General features: G+C 43.1%; 1 protein-coding gene across 2 annotated transcripts in view; it reads left to right on the top strand.

The window, feature by feature from the left end:
* LOC125431702 (cystathionine beta-synthase-like protein) overlaps window positions 1-15,996 on the top strand; it is a 55,134-nt gene that overhangs the window by 19,038 nt on the left and 20,100 nt on the right. For both annotated transcript variants that reach the window (XM_048494738.1, XM_048494737.1), the window contains exons 2-11: window positions 298-506; window positions 676-782; window positions 1,757-1,891; window positions 3,653-3,732; window positions 4,291-4,425; window positions 5,434-5,503; window positions 9,510-9,601; window positions 10,814-10,939; window positions 12,751-12,835; window positions 14,155-14,260. In XM_048494738.1, coding sequence (XP_048350695.1) covers window positions 304-506; window positions 676-782; window positions 1,757-1,891; window positions 3,653-3,732; window positions 4,291-4,425; window positions 5,434-5,503; window positions 9,510-9,601; window positions 10,814-10,939; window positions 12,751-12,835; window positions 14,155-14,260 — 1,139 coding nt within the window. In that variant the 5' untranslated portion in view covers window positions 298-303. The remainder of the gene's footprint in view (window positions 1-297; window positions 507-675; window positions 783-1,756; window positions 1,892-3,652; window positions 3,733-4,290; window positions 4,426-5,433; window positions 5,504-9,509; window positions 9,602-10,813; window positions 10,940-12,750; window positions 12,836-14,154; window positions 14,261-15,996) is intronic.

Genomic DNA, 15,996 nt, shown 5'->3' with positions numbered 1-15,996 from the left:
TGCTTAGGAGACTTTATGTAACACATTGAGAAATTGCAATTATCTGAGCTAGCCTATGAATCCACATATTGTTATTAGTTTTGGGGTTTTTAATAAGAATGAACAAGTAAAATTATCCTGCCAGCTGACTAATTTGAAAGCAGCAAGTTACATATTTGTAACCTCTTCTAAAAGGCTATCATTTTTTTTTTAAAAAAAATCTGAGTTTAATACTTGAATTCCCATTGCAGTTGGCCATAAGGATTGCTTTTGATAAACATGGAGTCATAATAATATTGGCCTTTTCTCTTCCTTAAGATTACAATGCCATTATACCCTCCAGAAGCCGAAATGGACACAATATCTTCTCATTTCCCGAAAAACTGCATCTCCAATGGAGGTCTGGAGAAAGAGTCTTGTAATACTACTGAGAAGGAGAGGAAGTGGATCAGGCCCGATATCCCAAGCAAATGTACTTGGGAGCTTGGAAAATCTCCCTCTGAATCACCACATCATCACGCTACAATGTAAGTGATCATTCAGTAGAACTAGGCACTGAGAAATATTCTGTTATTCAGTATATTTATTCAGCTTGATTCTGGCAAGCTGTAGTAGGATTTTGGTGGGTGGCTGGTGTGGGGGCCTCAGGATCTTTCACCACTCCTATTATTGCATATTTTTGCTGTTCTGATTTAGAACAAAGACGCCAAATATTATGCCAGACATCTTGAAAAAAATTGGTGATACGCCCCTGGTGCGAATCAACAAGATTGGAAATCTCTTTGGACTTAAATGTGAACTTTGTAAGTATTTTATGATTAGCTTGAGATGTAGCTGCAGAAATCTTCACAGTAGCTTGTGGTATTGTTGGGAGATCTCAAAATTATAGACTCGAGATGGAAAAATTCAACCACTATAGCAGTATTATTTTGATTTCGGTTTTCTTTCCCACACCATGTTGTTAGCCCTGATCTCTGCTTCTACTCTTGCCACATGTTAAATGCAGGGATGAGAAACTTGCAGCCTGTAAACAAAGTCTTGGCAATTGTCACCTGGCCACCCACTTAAGGGTCTTGACATCATAAGTTAAAGGTTTCTGTTCTTGTAAAAAAATGAGCTTCCTGAGAAGAGAGTATGTGTGCAGAAGAGATAAGTAAATTTCCTGTTGGTCCAGCATTTCACCATAGAAATTACAGGTTAAAAGGGACACACTGCACTGGCTGAACCAAACTGTTTTTTAAACAAGGACTGCTCTCTTCTTAGGTGACCTACAGCCCAATCCAAGGGGGAGGGGATGGTAGAGCAGCAGCCAAGGATGGCCTTCAGCACCACCTCCAAAGAGGCTATTGGCAGCATTAGTGCTGGGGGAGAAGAAAATCCTTTTCTCTCCGGGGAAAACCCATCTTCCTTTTGTGCTGCAGAAAAAGGAGGTGTTCCCAGGCAAGACTCCCCTGGGAGCCACCAGAATGCTTCCCTCCATGCTGGCACAGTTTCTTCTTGTGGAGGTGCGCCAGCCCATGGGTGAACTTCAGATTCGCACCCCCCTGTTGCTGAGGTAAGTGCCTGTGCATCAGCATCCATGCCTGTTTGCAAGGTGCTGGTAGCAATGGCACTGGCACAGTGGTCACATCACTTTCAATGTGGCTTTGCCCCTTTGGATTGTGGTTATATTTGAATATGGTAGTTGTAAGCAACATGTACTGATTTCTTAATTAAAAGCTAATGTATGTGTCCTTCATTAGAAAACAATCTTTTTCTGGTTGCCTTTATATTACAGTAGCAAAATGTGAATTTTTTAATGCTGGAGGAAGTGTGAAAGACCGGATCAGTTTAAGGATGGTAGAAGATGCTGAACGAGATGGGATTTTGAAACCTGGGGACACTATTATTGAACCAACCTCAGGAAACACAGGTATGGGTGTTTCAGAGCTTTCTTCATGTGAACAGAAGCAGGGAAACAAAGAGACAGAAATCAGCTATGGTCGAGTCATTTATTTGGCAGTTCTTTAGTAGCCTTGTACTTTGGCAACTTCCCTTCTGATAGTGCATCACAGCCTTGAACGAAGGAAATCATGAAATGTTACTGCTGGAATGGACCAAATGGGGTATCTAATCCAAAGGAGAAAATGGTTTTGGTTTAACATCTCTCATTCTTCATAAATACAATATGGCTAGTAACGATCACTCCATTTTATTGTGGGTGCATCCAACTTTGTTGTTTTTGGGTTTGTTCTAGTTCCTTATCAGAGCTGTAGTTTTCTGGATCTGTCTGCTTCCTTGCACTGGTATATTACACTGGTAAAGGGCACATAGTATGAATTGGACATCCAGAGGCATATCTAGAGTGGGGTGAGGCATGGCACATACTCTGGGCACCAGTCCTTGAAGAAGGTGCCAGTCTGCATCCTGCAGCCTTCGGGTGGCTACTGTTGAACTGTACCATGTCCTAAACTCTATGAGAAATTTGGGAGCAAGTCACACAGATGAATGTTGAACCTGGGCAGACTGAACTCAGCATTCAACTGGGCTTGCAACACCCAAACTCCACATGGCATTTGGGAGCCAGACACGCTTTTTCAATCCTGGGCTCATCTTGGCCAGGTCCAGCTTTAAAATGCAGTTTAAAGCTGGACCTGGCCTTGCTGAGTCTAGCATTGAATAGGCATACCCAGCCCCCAAACTCTGTGTAGAGTTAATCGGGCAGGGCATGCCAGCATTGTCATTTTCTACAGATATGCCTCTGAGGACATCTCTGGTGCAAATCTCAGATCATCCATGAACCCACTGGGTGTCACTAGCCAATAATATTCTTCACACACCCCCAATCATCAGGCTACATAAGTCGCAAATATAATTCTTCATCAACCTGCTCAGGAAGATGTTATTTAAAAAAAACTGAGGTGACTGAGGACTGGAGATCTAACAGAAGCTGCTTATGGGTCTTCGCATTTTAGTTGTAGAATCTTTAATATCCCATTTATGTTCACTGCTTGCACCTAGACTGCACTGGTTCCAGTGTGATATTAGAGTAGCTAAGCCAAGAAAGACCAAAGTAGCTATGACTCCTTTGCTTATGAGAGCTTGATCAGCCAGTGGCGTCAGGGAACTGAGGGATCAAGGAAATGAAGGATATAAAGAGAGAAAGGAAAGAAGTTTCCTTGTTCTCGAGCAGCAGCATGAAGTGGAGTGAGTTTAGAGGAACTTTGTGAAGAATGTCATGCTTGGTAAATGTTATCTGGGAAGAGAGAAGCGAGACAGTATGGTAAAGTCTGTATGGCTTTTGTCAGTAAGGGTGGCCAACCCCCATTTGGGGCCTGGAGGCCTCCCAGAATTACATCTTTTCTTCAGATGACAGAGATCAAATTTCCTGGAGAAAAATGGCTGCAGTTTGATGGTGGATTGTGGCATTATACTGTGCTGAGGTTCCTCTCCTTCCCAGACTTTGCCTTCCCCAGGCTACACCCCCCAAATTTCCAGGAATTCCCCAACCTGAGGCTGGCAAACCTCTTATCAGCGTGGAAATGTAGTCTTTACAGGCTAATTCTAGGAGCCTTAACTCAAAGTGTGAGTCTGTCTGTACCTGTGGACGTGTGGTTTGGTCAGAATGGCAGGAATTTGAAAAATGTAATGCGTGTTTGGTTTCTTTCACTGGTGATCTCTTTTTTTGTTTTAGGAATTGGATTGGCTCTGGCAGCAGCAGTGAAAGGCTACCGCTGTATCATTGTAATGCCAGAGAAAATGAGCATGGAGAAGGTCAGAGTTGCTTTTAGTTTCAGATACTAAAAAATCTACACTTGATTACATGGTTGTTTACTGATGCCCTGCAAGCTGTTAATTTAATTTCACTGTACAGTGGAACCTTGGTTAACGTTGCTCTCAGAGATCGCCGGTTTCAGTGTTCGCCGGTCGCCCCCGGCAGTTTTGTTGCCTCAGTGATCGTCGGTCGCCTTGGATTCCATTGGCTTCTGAGGCAATTTTTGCGTAAATCTGGTGCGCCATTGGCGTTGCACATGCGCAAACGGCGTTGCACATACACAAATGGCGTACCTTGGACTATGCCGATTTCGGTTTTTGTTGCATAATTCCGAATGAATCACGGATGAAAAATGAGGTTCCACTGTATATAAGATAGAATATAAAACTTTGAATAAGGATGGGTTGTTCAGCCCCATTATAACACCATGTGGAGTTAAGAATGTGCTGTGAGCAAAACATGTAACCTAGGTCATCTGAAATACACAAGAAAGATCACAGTAGTCATGCAGGCAAATGATGCTCTTCCATATTTCTTTTTGCTTGTTTTCAAATCAGGTTGATGTGCTGAGAGCTCTTGGGGCTGAAATCGTGAGGACTCCAACTACTGCCAGATTTGACTCTCCAGAGTCACATGTTGGGGTGGCATGGAGACTGAAGAATGAAATCCCCAATTCTCATATATTGGATCAGGTGAAGTACCAGCCAAAAAGAAGATGATAGATGCCCTGATCCCAAGTGAGGTACCCAGCCTGCTTCAAGGGAATAAGTTCCTAGGATGGACCATGAGAGGTGTGGACAAGTTGGGGAAGCTACAGCTGAACAATTTTCCTGATGTGCCGCAAAGTATTCTAAATGAATGGAACAAAAATCAAGATGGAAGGCAGGAACAGCCTGATCATGCTTTATACAGCTGCAGGAGAGGCTGCAGGTGGAATTCATGGCCCGGACTGAAGGTGTTACCTCCCACAGTAGTTCAGGACCACAGATAAACCCCTCTCTTACCCCTCTGCTGAGGAAGGCTTAACATCAACAGAGAATCCCCTCACTTGCTGGCCCTCCAAGGCAACTGGTCAGCTACTGTGTGAGGCATAATGCTGGACTAGGTGAACCACTGATCTGATCCAGCAGGACAGTTATTATGCTCCTATGTCCAATTGTGCTTAGTTTTCATTGAAATTAATAGGGCTTTAGTCATGACTAATTAATTATGACAAATTAGTCTCGTTAACTTGATTATCTTAAGTATATCTTATGTAAGATAACCTGATTATCTTAAATTTATCTTACATAAGAATAGCAATTTCTCTGTGGTTTGGTGTCTGTGGGTGACTATTAATTTTGGCTTAATCATGAATTTATCCAAGACTACAGTTGTGCCCAGTAACTCTGCTCTCTATGGAGAGCTTAGTTTTCCCGACAGTGGAGGAAACTATTTACTATATTAGAGTAGATTTGATTAATGCAACTCCTTGTAAATAATAATGATGTCTGTAACACAATTACTGATGTGTTGATGAAAATATCTTGGCAAAGAAGTACCTTGTATTCTGTGCTACAGTAACCATAGGATGTATTCCTAGGTAGATGATGTACAGTATACAGAGACATTTCAGTCTATATGTCTCAGTGTTGCAGTCCTTATAATTTGCTAGGCTGTCTTTTGTGATCCTCTGCATTTCTCTTTATGTTTTGTTATAGTACCGCAATGCAAGTAATCCCCTGGCACATTATGACACAACAGCTGAGGAGATCCTGCAGCAGTGTGAAGGTGTGTTAAGTCTGCATGTGATGTTACTGTTCAGAATTCTAGAAAACACAGAGAAAGCTTATATATTAGAGGGAACTTATGAATTAGAACATGAAGGACAAATATCCTCAGGAAGTCAAATACTCAGTCATGAAGCATATTGTTTTATTGAATTTGTACCTTGGAGCAGTAGAGGGAGCTCTCAGTCATGGATTCAGCACAACAGAAATATAAGGTTCTGAAGATGATTTGAGAAGATCCGTTTTGGCATTTTATGTTCCCACAGTACTGGAGAACACAAGCATTGCCAGCCAAAACAGATATTTTTTTCCCATCTTCTGCATGGAACTCTTGTCAGTTTCACAGTTGCGCCTGCCAATTTGTGTGTTGCTTCAGAGATTCTCCATGCCTACGCCACTTGGTGAAGGGTTTCCATGGAGGTTTCCTCTGCTTTCAGCTCATCCGCATGCAATTTCGCTGTAAAAAGTAATTGAATAAAGCTTGTTTTGACCTAGTTATCCTGCAAACAGGTCATTTTTCCTTTTGTTTTGTTTTGAGGGGGATGTCTATGAAGCTATGGCGACACAACTAGAGAAGCTGCAATATGCACATATTTGTGTCACCATATGTAAAGGATAAGGATATGCAGGGAAAGAGAGAGCCCTTTCAAACTTCGAGACCCTGTTGGGAGAAGAAGGAGGGCGAGATATATATATGTAGATTTAAAGGATCCCCACACTATCCTTCAAGCTAGGGTAAAGGGATCTTCTTATTTTACTTCGCTGCCACCATAAAAAGAAAAGAAAACTAGAAATCCCCCAAACTGCTACTGGTTTGCCAAAACATTAAGGATCCCACCTCACATACACACACTTGATCTGAGGGGAATGTCCTTCAGAGTCCCTTTAACAAAAATGGAGGGAACTCAAAAACTGGCTGGGAATCTAGTTACGCAGACAGGCACACACAATCCTCTCACACATAAACGCAGGCTGGCACAGGGGAGTAGCTTAAACATAGAGAAATATGAATTTATTTTTGAGAACCTAAAAAAAAAGTTTCTTAAAATACTTGACTCAAGAGAGGTTCTTACGGCTTTAATGGACTTTCAGAGCTTTGCAGTATGTTACTTCAGATTCATATGCACACAGATAAGCTTAGTGGGTGTCTCTTAAGGGGAGAAGATTTAGCTTTGAGACTAATAAATTCCCTTACACACACAGAGAGACACCTTATATACCTCACTGCTCCAATACCCACTGATCACACCCAAACACACAGTCCAAGCCCAGGAGATTCTGGCACACTTGGCCTCCCTCTCTCCCACTAGTCCTAATATGGCTTCACTGCCTCTGGACTGGCTTCTCCCAGACTGGTGATTCTGGTGATACACACAGGGGCAAGGCAGACTCGATAGGTCTGGGCAGTTTTAAAACCGCCAAGCTCCTGAAGGGCACTTCAATCTGCACCCAGTCAGGGCCTCCTCTCTCTGTCAAGCATACACCGCTTAGACAGGAACTGGACTTCTGTCAGCCAACTCTGCTGAGACAGAATTCTTTTCTTCCAGAGCTGACAGACTCCTCTCTGCCAAACTCTGCTCTGCTCTGACTGATCTTCAGTCTGGACTGCTCTCTGACAGACTCCGATCAGCACTCTCAGTGCTGTAAGCACACTAGCTTCCCCTAGCTTTGGCCAAATGTTATTGGTCCTTTCCCAACCAATTAGGTTGGTTCTCTGCTTGTGGAGCCTTTTTCTCATACTCTGGCTGTTGCCAAGGCCTTCTCAATTAGGCCTGTTGTACGCCAGCCCTTCAGGGTGGGGCAAGTTCGTTACACCATAGCTTCGCAGACATCCCCCTCAAAACAAAAGAAAAAACAATACATGTGCGGGATAGCGAGGCAGAATGCACCATTGTTTTTTTTTTCCTGTTGCTGAAACCTTTCTTCCAACTGTGACATATTCAGGTAATCCTTATCCTAGCTGAGTGAAAGGCTGTGACCTGTATTTGGAATGCTAGTCTAACTGCCTATGCTGTTAAATAAAGAATATCCTAATATACCTTTTACTTGAAATTTTAATACATATACCACCACATATACCATACCAGGAGCAGCAGTGGCGTAGGAGGTTAAGAGCTCGTGTATCTAATCTGGAGGAACTGGGTTTGATTCCCAGCTCTGCCTCCTGAGCTGTGGAGGCTTATCTGGGGAATTCAGATTAGCCTGTACACTCCCACACATGCCAGCTGGGTGACCTTGGGCTAGTCACAGCTTCTTGGAGGTCTCTCAGCCCCACCTACCTCACAGGGTGTTTGTTGTGAGGGGGAAGGGAAAGGAGATTGTAAGCCCCTTTGAGTCTCCTGCAGGAGAGAAAGGGGGATATAAATCCAAACTCCTCCTCCTCCTCCTCCTCCTCCTCTTCTTCTTCTTCTTCTTCTTCTTCTTCTTTTTTTCCAGGAGGACTCTCAATGTGACTTACAATTCATTATCATGGTGTGTTGTAATTTAAATGAGTAATGAATGTAGAGTCGTTGAACAAAAGGCAGCCATGGCAGCATGCAGGTTCCTGTGCCTTTACTAGAGGCATATAAGGGAGGATTGCAGCTGGTTTAGTTTTATCAATTACTGTGACAGCAAAAGCTGCTAATATTTCTCAATGTTGGCCACTAAAAGATTCAAGAGCATTATCTAGTATGGATGCTCACGTTACTCATAAAAAATCTCTGGCTAAGTTCAGAATATGCAGAATGCACTAAAGAGAGGAAAGGGAGGATCCGAATCAGCTAGGGATGCCACTCTGTAGGTGAGACCTGGGGATCCCCTAGAATTACAGCTCATATCCAGATTACAGAGATCAGTTTACCTGAAGAAAATGGCTGCTTTGGATGGTTGACTCTGTGACATTGTACTTCACTGAGGTCCCTGTCCTCCCTAGGCTGCATCACCAAATCTCCCAAGAGTTTCCCAGCCTGGATCTGGCAACCCTCCCCCAATCCCTCACCAGTGGGCAGCGGGAGCATGGCAACCCTAGAATCAACTGAGTGGCATTTATCCCTGCAGAGTGCCACAGAGTTCTATTATCTTGCCTATGGTCTTCAGCCTTTATATGAAGCTCATGAATTAGAGCTGGGATTCCCAAAGTGAGTGGTACCACCCCCTTATGACCGCTGGAGACATCAAGGGGTGGGGGAATGTGAGAAATTTTGGAGCAGTTGGGAGGCAATAGGGAAGGTGGCATAGACATTCCTTGCAAGCAGTAGAAAGATTTGTGCATGCCTTCTCCAGCACTGCACCATGTCGTGCAGCCTGGTTGCAGAGGTGGATGCATCCCCCCCGCCCCGCCCCCCCCCCCCCACTACCACAGGCCAGGAAGACCCTGATCCTGGAAGGGTGGCTAGAAATTTCCCAGAATTACAACTAGCCTTCAGGGATCCATTCCCCTGGAGAAAATGGCTGCTTGGGAAGATGGACTGTATGGCATTATACCCCACCTTCCCCAGGCTCCATGCCCAAAGTCTCCAGGAATTTTCCAACCCTTCTCTATTGTCACTGTCTCTATGGAATGGGCTCCCTGAGGAGGTGAGGGTATGCTGTCTTTTGAAATTTTTAGATGTTGCAAGGTTCTTTTGTTTGCCAGGGTGTTTAATGGAATACAAACTACTGGTATCTCTTGTTGGGACAGTTTTTTTTTAACAGGGGGGATTAGTTTGTAATGTTTATTGTATTGTGGCCATCTTGAGCCACAGGGAAAGACAAGATGTAAATACTGTAATAAAGAAACCAGCATATATGGAATTACTTAATCAATGGAAAAGTTTTGGTGTTGGAGCTGTATATTATGTTTTCACCAAGGTGGGGTGTCATTGCTTTCTGATATCAGTTATACTTTAGTTGAATAATTTAGTCCTGAAATACAAAATGTTGGAGCTGTTTGTTTTGTTACTCATGCATGCCTCTATTCATTTAGATTTTTGTCTTTAATTTTTGTAGAATGTTTCAATGGTGTTGTTTTTTTTCTGTTCCGATAGGTAGGGTAGACATGGTTGTAGCTGGAGCAGGCACTGGGGGCACCATCACTGGCATTGGCAGAAAAATAAAAGAAAAATGTCCTGAATGCAAAGTAAGTCCCAGAGTATCTTCATCACTGTCTAGCTTCGAGTTTGGAGGCATGAATGCAGTGGTAGATTTAACTGTAGGGTTTTCCTTCTTCCAGATTAACCTCTTCAAGAAATTCTGTCAGTGGTATTCAGTAAAGGATTGCTGTTTTTTCCATGTGTAGAAAAAGAACTTGCCAGATGGTTACAGAGGTGACTTGCAGTATTTCCTGTGATCAAAGAGGCTGTAAAAAGTATTGCCGGTGTGATAATGGAAATTGCTGCTAGCCATATCTTCAGCACTTTGGTTCACTTGAAGAGCTTGCAGCTGTATGGTAAAACATGCTTGAATGGACCAAGGTCAAAACAAACCAATCAAATTCTAAAAAAATAGCAGCTATAAAATTACAGTTTTTAAAATGAGCTCTAAAAGTATTAGCAACCTAAAATGATGTCCATATAGCAGTCTTCAGACTCGAAGCAAACATTAAAATGAGCTCAAAAAGATTAAAAGCTTGGGTAAAGAGAAAGGTGTTCAGTAACAGTAGAAGTATTATACTAAATCTTCCCACAATGCCAGGCCCTTTCTTTAGCAAGCTTTACATCTCAAGTTCAAAACTTCCTCTACTGTCAAGATTCTAAGTGTTGGCTTATAAATTGCAATTGTTTACTGTGCATTTTCTTGATAGCATTGATAGCATTTCAGTCTTGTTTCTAAATAACATTTAGTTTTTATCTATAAGTTTACCATCTTGATTACATTGTTTTAAAAAAATGAAACTGTATACCATAAATCTTAAAAGAACAAGGTCCATGTTCTAGAAGTGACCCAGAGTTTCTTCTTAGAAAGTTGCTTGTGATGTCTGCTGCTTGCAGAACTACTTTGAATGAGATGGAGATGTACATCAAAAGGTGCAATCATAAATTCCTCTCTGTCGCTGTGTCTTGGGGGGGGGGGTGTTCTTTTTTCCCCCTTTTCCAAGCAGAAGCCTTAATCATGTTCCTAATGCCCACGTCTTATGTTCTCTGACTCCTGGCGCAGATTGTAATGAGGTCTGTCATCTGAATGGTATCCAGGGCATACTCTTTGATCTTCTGCTTGGCCAAGTCATGGCCTGATCGCTAGGTTTTTCCATTGGCATCAGAAGGAGCAGGACAAGGAACAAGGGGAAATATTTCCAACATTTGGGATGTCTGTTAAACTACAAAATCTTGAACTGCTCCCCTCTGTTTCCCAGGTTATAGGTGTTGATCCCGAAGGATCCATTCTTGCAGAGCCAGAAGGACTGAATGTCACAGAGAAAACAACTTACGAGGTGGAAGGCATTGGATACGATTTCATCCCTACAGTTCTGGACAGATCAGTATGTCAAGGCTCCTTCACTAGATATTCCTTGTCGTCTGTAGATCCACCAAATATGCTGATTGTGATTAATACACAAGGTGGATGAAAATGCAATAAAATATTCTTCTGGTTGGTCACAGGACTGCTATATGTTGCCAGCAATGCTGGAAAAAAGGTCCTGTTTCTTCAACAAAGGTTTAATTAGTGGAAATGGGCAGTTAAACATTTTTATTGCATGAAGTTAAATAATAACACATGGTAACTGCTTGCAGATCAAACTGATATGAAAGGAACAGCTAGATATTCCAGTATAAAAGTTGGCAATCCTTCATGCAGGATCCATAGAAAGGGGGGAAAAGGGATCCCAGAACACCTTGAATATGTTTAAGACACTTCCATGAACTTGGAGCCCTGAAATATTTTTCCTTCTGCAGTTTCTTATACACATTTAATATCACTCTAGAGCAGGGGTCTGCAACCTGCGTTTCTCCAGATGTTCATGGACTACAATTCCCATCAGCCCCTGCCACCATGGCCGATAGTAATCCATGAACATCTGGAGAGCCACAGATTGCAGATCCCTGCTCTAGAGCATAGGTGGCAAAGTCACGGCCCTCCAGATGTTATGGACTACAGTTCCCATCATCCCCAGGAGATGATGGGAACTGTCGTCCATAACATCTGGAGGGCTGCAAGTTTGACATCTGTGCTCTAGAGTGTCAGCCTTCCGTTATGGTGGAGGAGGGCTAAAAAATCCTTTGTATGCATGTGTAGAACATTGCACATTGGCCTTTGGATACTAGCCATAATTTTTCTTTTCACCCATTACATACATGCACACCTAAAACTGTTCAGAACCTTTTATGCTTTTTCTTTGTGTTTTTTTTTTAAAATCTATTTGCATTAAGTCTAAGAAAGAATTGCTTCCTATAAATCCCCACTTTCAGGAGTAAGCAATGACCTTTTTCCTTTAACATTTAATTATTAATGTCTGCAAGGCTTTGCGTTATCTAGGCAAGGTATTCAGTATTCTGAGACACTCCTGTTAACATAGGGTTGCCAACGTCCAGGTGGTAGCTCGAGATCTCCCACTATTACAATTGATCTCCCTGTGGCAGAGATCAGTTCACCTGGAGAAAATGGTGCCTTTGGAAGAGAACTCTATGGCATTATGCCCCAACCCAAATTCTAGCCTCCTCAGGTTCCATCCTCAAAATCTCCAGGTATTTCCCAATCTGCAACTGACAACCCTAAATTAACAGAAAAACAAAATTATCACATAGAAAGGCATTATGAATTGGATGGGTTATAGATTAGATCTTATAATAATAATAATAAACACTGGTGGAGGTGAATCTCCCACCTTTTCCATGCTGCCTCTTGTGAACTCCAGAAAAGAGATGCTAGGGATGAGAAGCCCCATGGAGGGAAAAGCCCTGCAATTTGGGCAGTTGCACTGAAGAGGGAGCAACAGACAAAACTGCTCATTTGTCTTTACATTTGAAAAATCTTTTGCCAATGTTTGCAGTTTCTTGGTTTATAATTTTGAAGGCCTAAGTGGGCAAGCCAGACCATGTTCTGTGAAGGCTGTAAAACAAATGAAGTCAAAACCTGGTATACTCACATAGATTGTCGATAGTAGGTGCTCCAGGACTAGAAAATAGGAATTGTGAAGACCGTTTCCCGTCTAGAATCAGTTTCTCCTTCTCTAGCCTATATTTCATTAGCATTGGCATTCTACAGTGTAGAATGGAGAAAGTGTGTATCATTACTGACATGGATTTAGTACATATGTTTTTATTCCCCTTTCTCCCCTCCCCTTTCTTCTAGTTGGTGGACAAATGGTATAAATGTAGTGATGAGGAATCTTTTTCATTTGCTCGGATGTTAATCCGAGATGAAGGACTGCTATGTGGTAAGCACCGTCTGAGGGGGATTTTTTTTTGTTAAAGACATCAGGCTTTTAATATATAGAGTTGGTAGCCAACGCAATGGCAATGGCGGAGAAAACAGTGGTGGGATGCTGCCTGTTGGGGCCAGCTTTTACCTTCTCTTATTCTACAACTTTCTGCATGAACAGCTTCAAATGTGGGCTGGGAGCTGCTGGTTCTTTCCTGTGGCAATTTCTGCAACCATCAGAGCTCAAATAAACACTCAAAGGGTTGCAGTAGTTCCCACAGATAAAAATTTTACATCACATGTTGCAGCGCTTCTGCTAATATTTAGGGTAGGGTTGCTAGGTTCCCTGTGGCCTCCAGTGGGGGATGGGGGGAATAGGGTTACCAGATGCATATCTGACAATTCCTGGAGATTTGAGGATGAAGGCTGAGGAGGACAGAGACCTCAGTGGAGTACAACGTTGTAGAGTCCACCATCTAAAGCAGAGGTGTCAAACTCGCAGCCCTCCAGATTTTCATGAACTACAATTCCCATCAGTCCCTCCCAACATGAGCATTGGCTATACTGGCAAAGGCTGATGGGAATTGTAGTTCATGAACATCTGGAGGGCTGCAAGTTTGACACCTGTGACTAAAGCATCCATTTTCTCCAGGGGAATTGATCTGTGAAGTCTGGAGATGAGCTATACTTCTCAGGGGATCCCTGGTCTGACCTGGAGGTCAGCATCCCTAATTCAGGGGCAGCCCACCTGCAAGGCAGCCCAAGGGTGCCAGAAGTCACGGAGTTTCAGAGAACCCCAGCTCTAGCATTGCCACTCCACCCAACAGGCCACCCAAATGGCATCCTTGGACACCATCCCTTTTGGTTGGTCAGTTGACCAACTCTAGGCTCATTTACACTCTATGGTAAAAACAGTTTCTATTATCCACTTCCCCACTGGCTGCCTGTGTGTACCTGGCAACCCTATTCAGAGCATGTCATTATGTATGGCAGTAGCAAAAAATCAGAGTGTCTCTGAGCTTTAGAGGGAAAAATATAAAGCACTACATTGAACTGTTCCAAGCAAAGAACACATTTACATTTGCATATATTTTACATAATTTCTTTTAATAATAATTTCCATTTTAAAGATTGCAACATAGGGCCAACTGACTTTGATAACTTCCTTATAGTTACAAGGATAGTAGTTTGCACTCAACTGTATCTTTGGGTGCTTAGAGTAGGTGTCCAAACGATTTTGAACCCAGATTCTCTTATCTATTTTGTCTCCTATCATACTTGCATTTTCAAAATGGCTTCTGTGGAGGTCTGGCAGTGTCCTTTGTGTTTTGACAGGGGGCAGCTCAGGCAGTGCCCTGTCTGTTGCTGTGAAGGCAGCCAAACAACTGAAGGAGAACCAACGCTGTGTTGTCATCCTTCCTGACTCTATCAGGAACTACATGTAAGAAACAAACCACAAGCCTATCCTGAGCATAATTGGGTTGAAATATTCTCACAGGAAATGTTTATATCCTTTCAGCCAACCTGGAACTCAAATTTAATCTAAAAATGCTTTTTTGTGGTTTTTGGTGTCTTTTTTGTAGGGGAAATGCAAAATGTATGTAAGATGTCCTAACATTACCAACTGTACTGTGGTGTCAACAAGAATCAAAATTGCACAACATTTATGTGCAGTTAAGGTGCCCATGTGGACTATAACTTGGAGAACCGTGTTTGATTCCCGACTTCTCCCCATGAAGCCTGCTGGGTGACCTTGAGCCAGTCACAGTTCTCCCACAATTCTCTCAGCCCACCCGAAGGCAGGCAATAGCAAACCACCTCCAAACATCTCTTGCTGTGTAAACCTTACAGGGTTGCTATAAGTCATCTGTGACTTGAAAGCACTTTCTACCACCAAGTTGCATTTAAGATGTTATACCAGCAGTGTGGGAACAGCATCACTGTAGGTTTATCCTGTGTAGTTGCATTAACAGTTAAGGATTTGGTGTCATCTCTGTGGATGATAGCACAAGTCCTCTTTCTATCTGATTGTTACCCAATTAGTGCCATGGCCAGTAGTTGGGCAGGATGGACCTCTATGGTATTTACAACAGCAGCATGGATGAGTCATTCTGTTTACCAAGATGGTCACCTGAGGTCGTACAATCCTGAATGAAGCCCACACTCATTTACACTGCTTATATAGCTCCCTTCCATTTCTCTATGAACTCCTCTCATTCTCAGAAACTCTCTACAAATGCTTCTGGACTCTTCCTATTCAACTTTTCTACATAATGTATCATCTGATATTTTTTTTGTCCTTTTCCAGACATGCTACATGCCACAAGAAAGTAGGCTTCTGGAAGGCTGTGTTAGCTTAGGTGTCACATTGGTTTTCTTACCTCAGGTGAACCTTTAAAGTTGGTCTGACTAAAGGGCCATCTCTTTATTTATTTATTTATTTATTTATTTATTATTTGATTTCGTATACCGCCCTATCCCAAAAGGGCTCAGGGCGGTGAACAATATAAAAGCATATATAAACATAAATATATAAAAGTTTAAAATTTTCATTCTAAAACAGTATCCCACGAACCCATATGCAACCCTCCCAAGAAGAGTGATGGGTCCCGATGATGTTAGGGACCCTATACAGCAGGGGGAGGATGAAAGCAGGGCACCCTCAGCGGCTGGTCTCTCCGAAGGCCCGGTGGAACAATTCGGTCTTGCAGGCCCTACGGAGACTCTCCAAGGTCCCGCAGGGCCCGGACAGCTGGTGGTAGAGTGTTCCACCAGGCAGGGGCCAGAGCCGTAAAGGCCCTGGCCCGAGTGGGAGCTAACCAGCCCAGCATCATTGAGGGGCCAGAGGATCTCCAGGTAAATTGGCCTCTGCTGAGCGCCAGAAGGTGCGAGCCTTTCGGGAGGACATATGGGGTATCATGTCACGGTCCCGAGAAGGTACCGAGGGTCCCAGGGCCGCGTAAGGCCTTAAAGGTCAACACCAACACCTTGAAGATGATTCGGAACTCCACTGGGGAGCCAATGCAGCTATTGGTGCAACACAGGCTGGATATGATCCCAGATGGTGCACTGCCTGTGAGCAGGCGGTGCAGCTGCATTTGTTTGGACCAGTTTTAGCTTCGAATCAGACGCAAGGGAAGGCTCAGCGTAGAGCGAGTTACAATAGTCTAGCCTGGA

Source organism: Sphaerodactylus townsendi, linkage group LG04 (genome assembly GCF_021028975.2).
Source record: "Sphaerodactylus townsendi isolate TG3544 linkage group LG04, MPM_Stown_v2.3, whole genome shotgun sequence".
Taxonomy (NCBI): domain Eukaryota; kingdom Metazoa; phylum Chordata; class Lepidosauria; order Squamata; family Sphaerodactylidae; genus Sphaerodactylus; species Sphaerodactylus townsendi.
The sequence above is the reverse complement of the archived record's forward strand: the minus strand, read 5'-3'. Positions and strand labels throughout refer to the sequence as shown.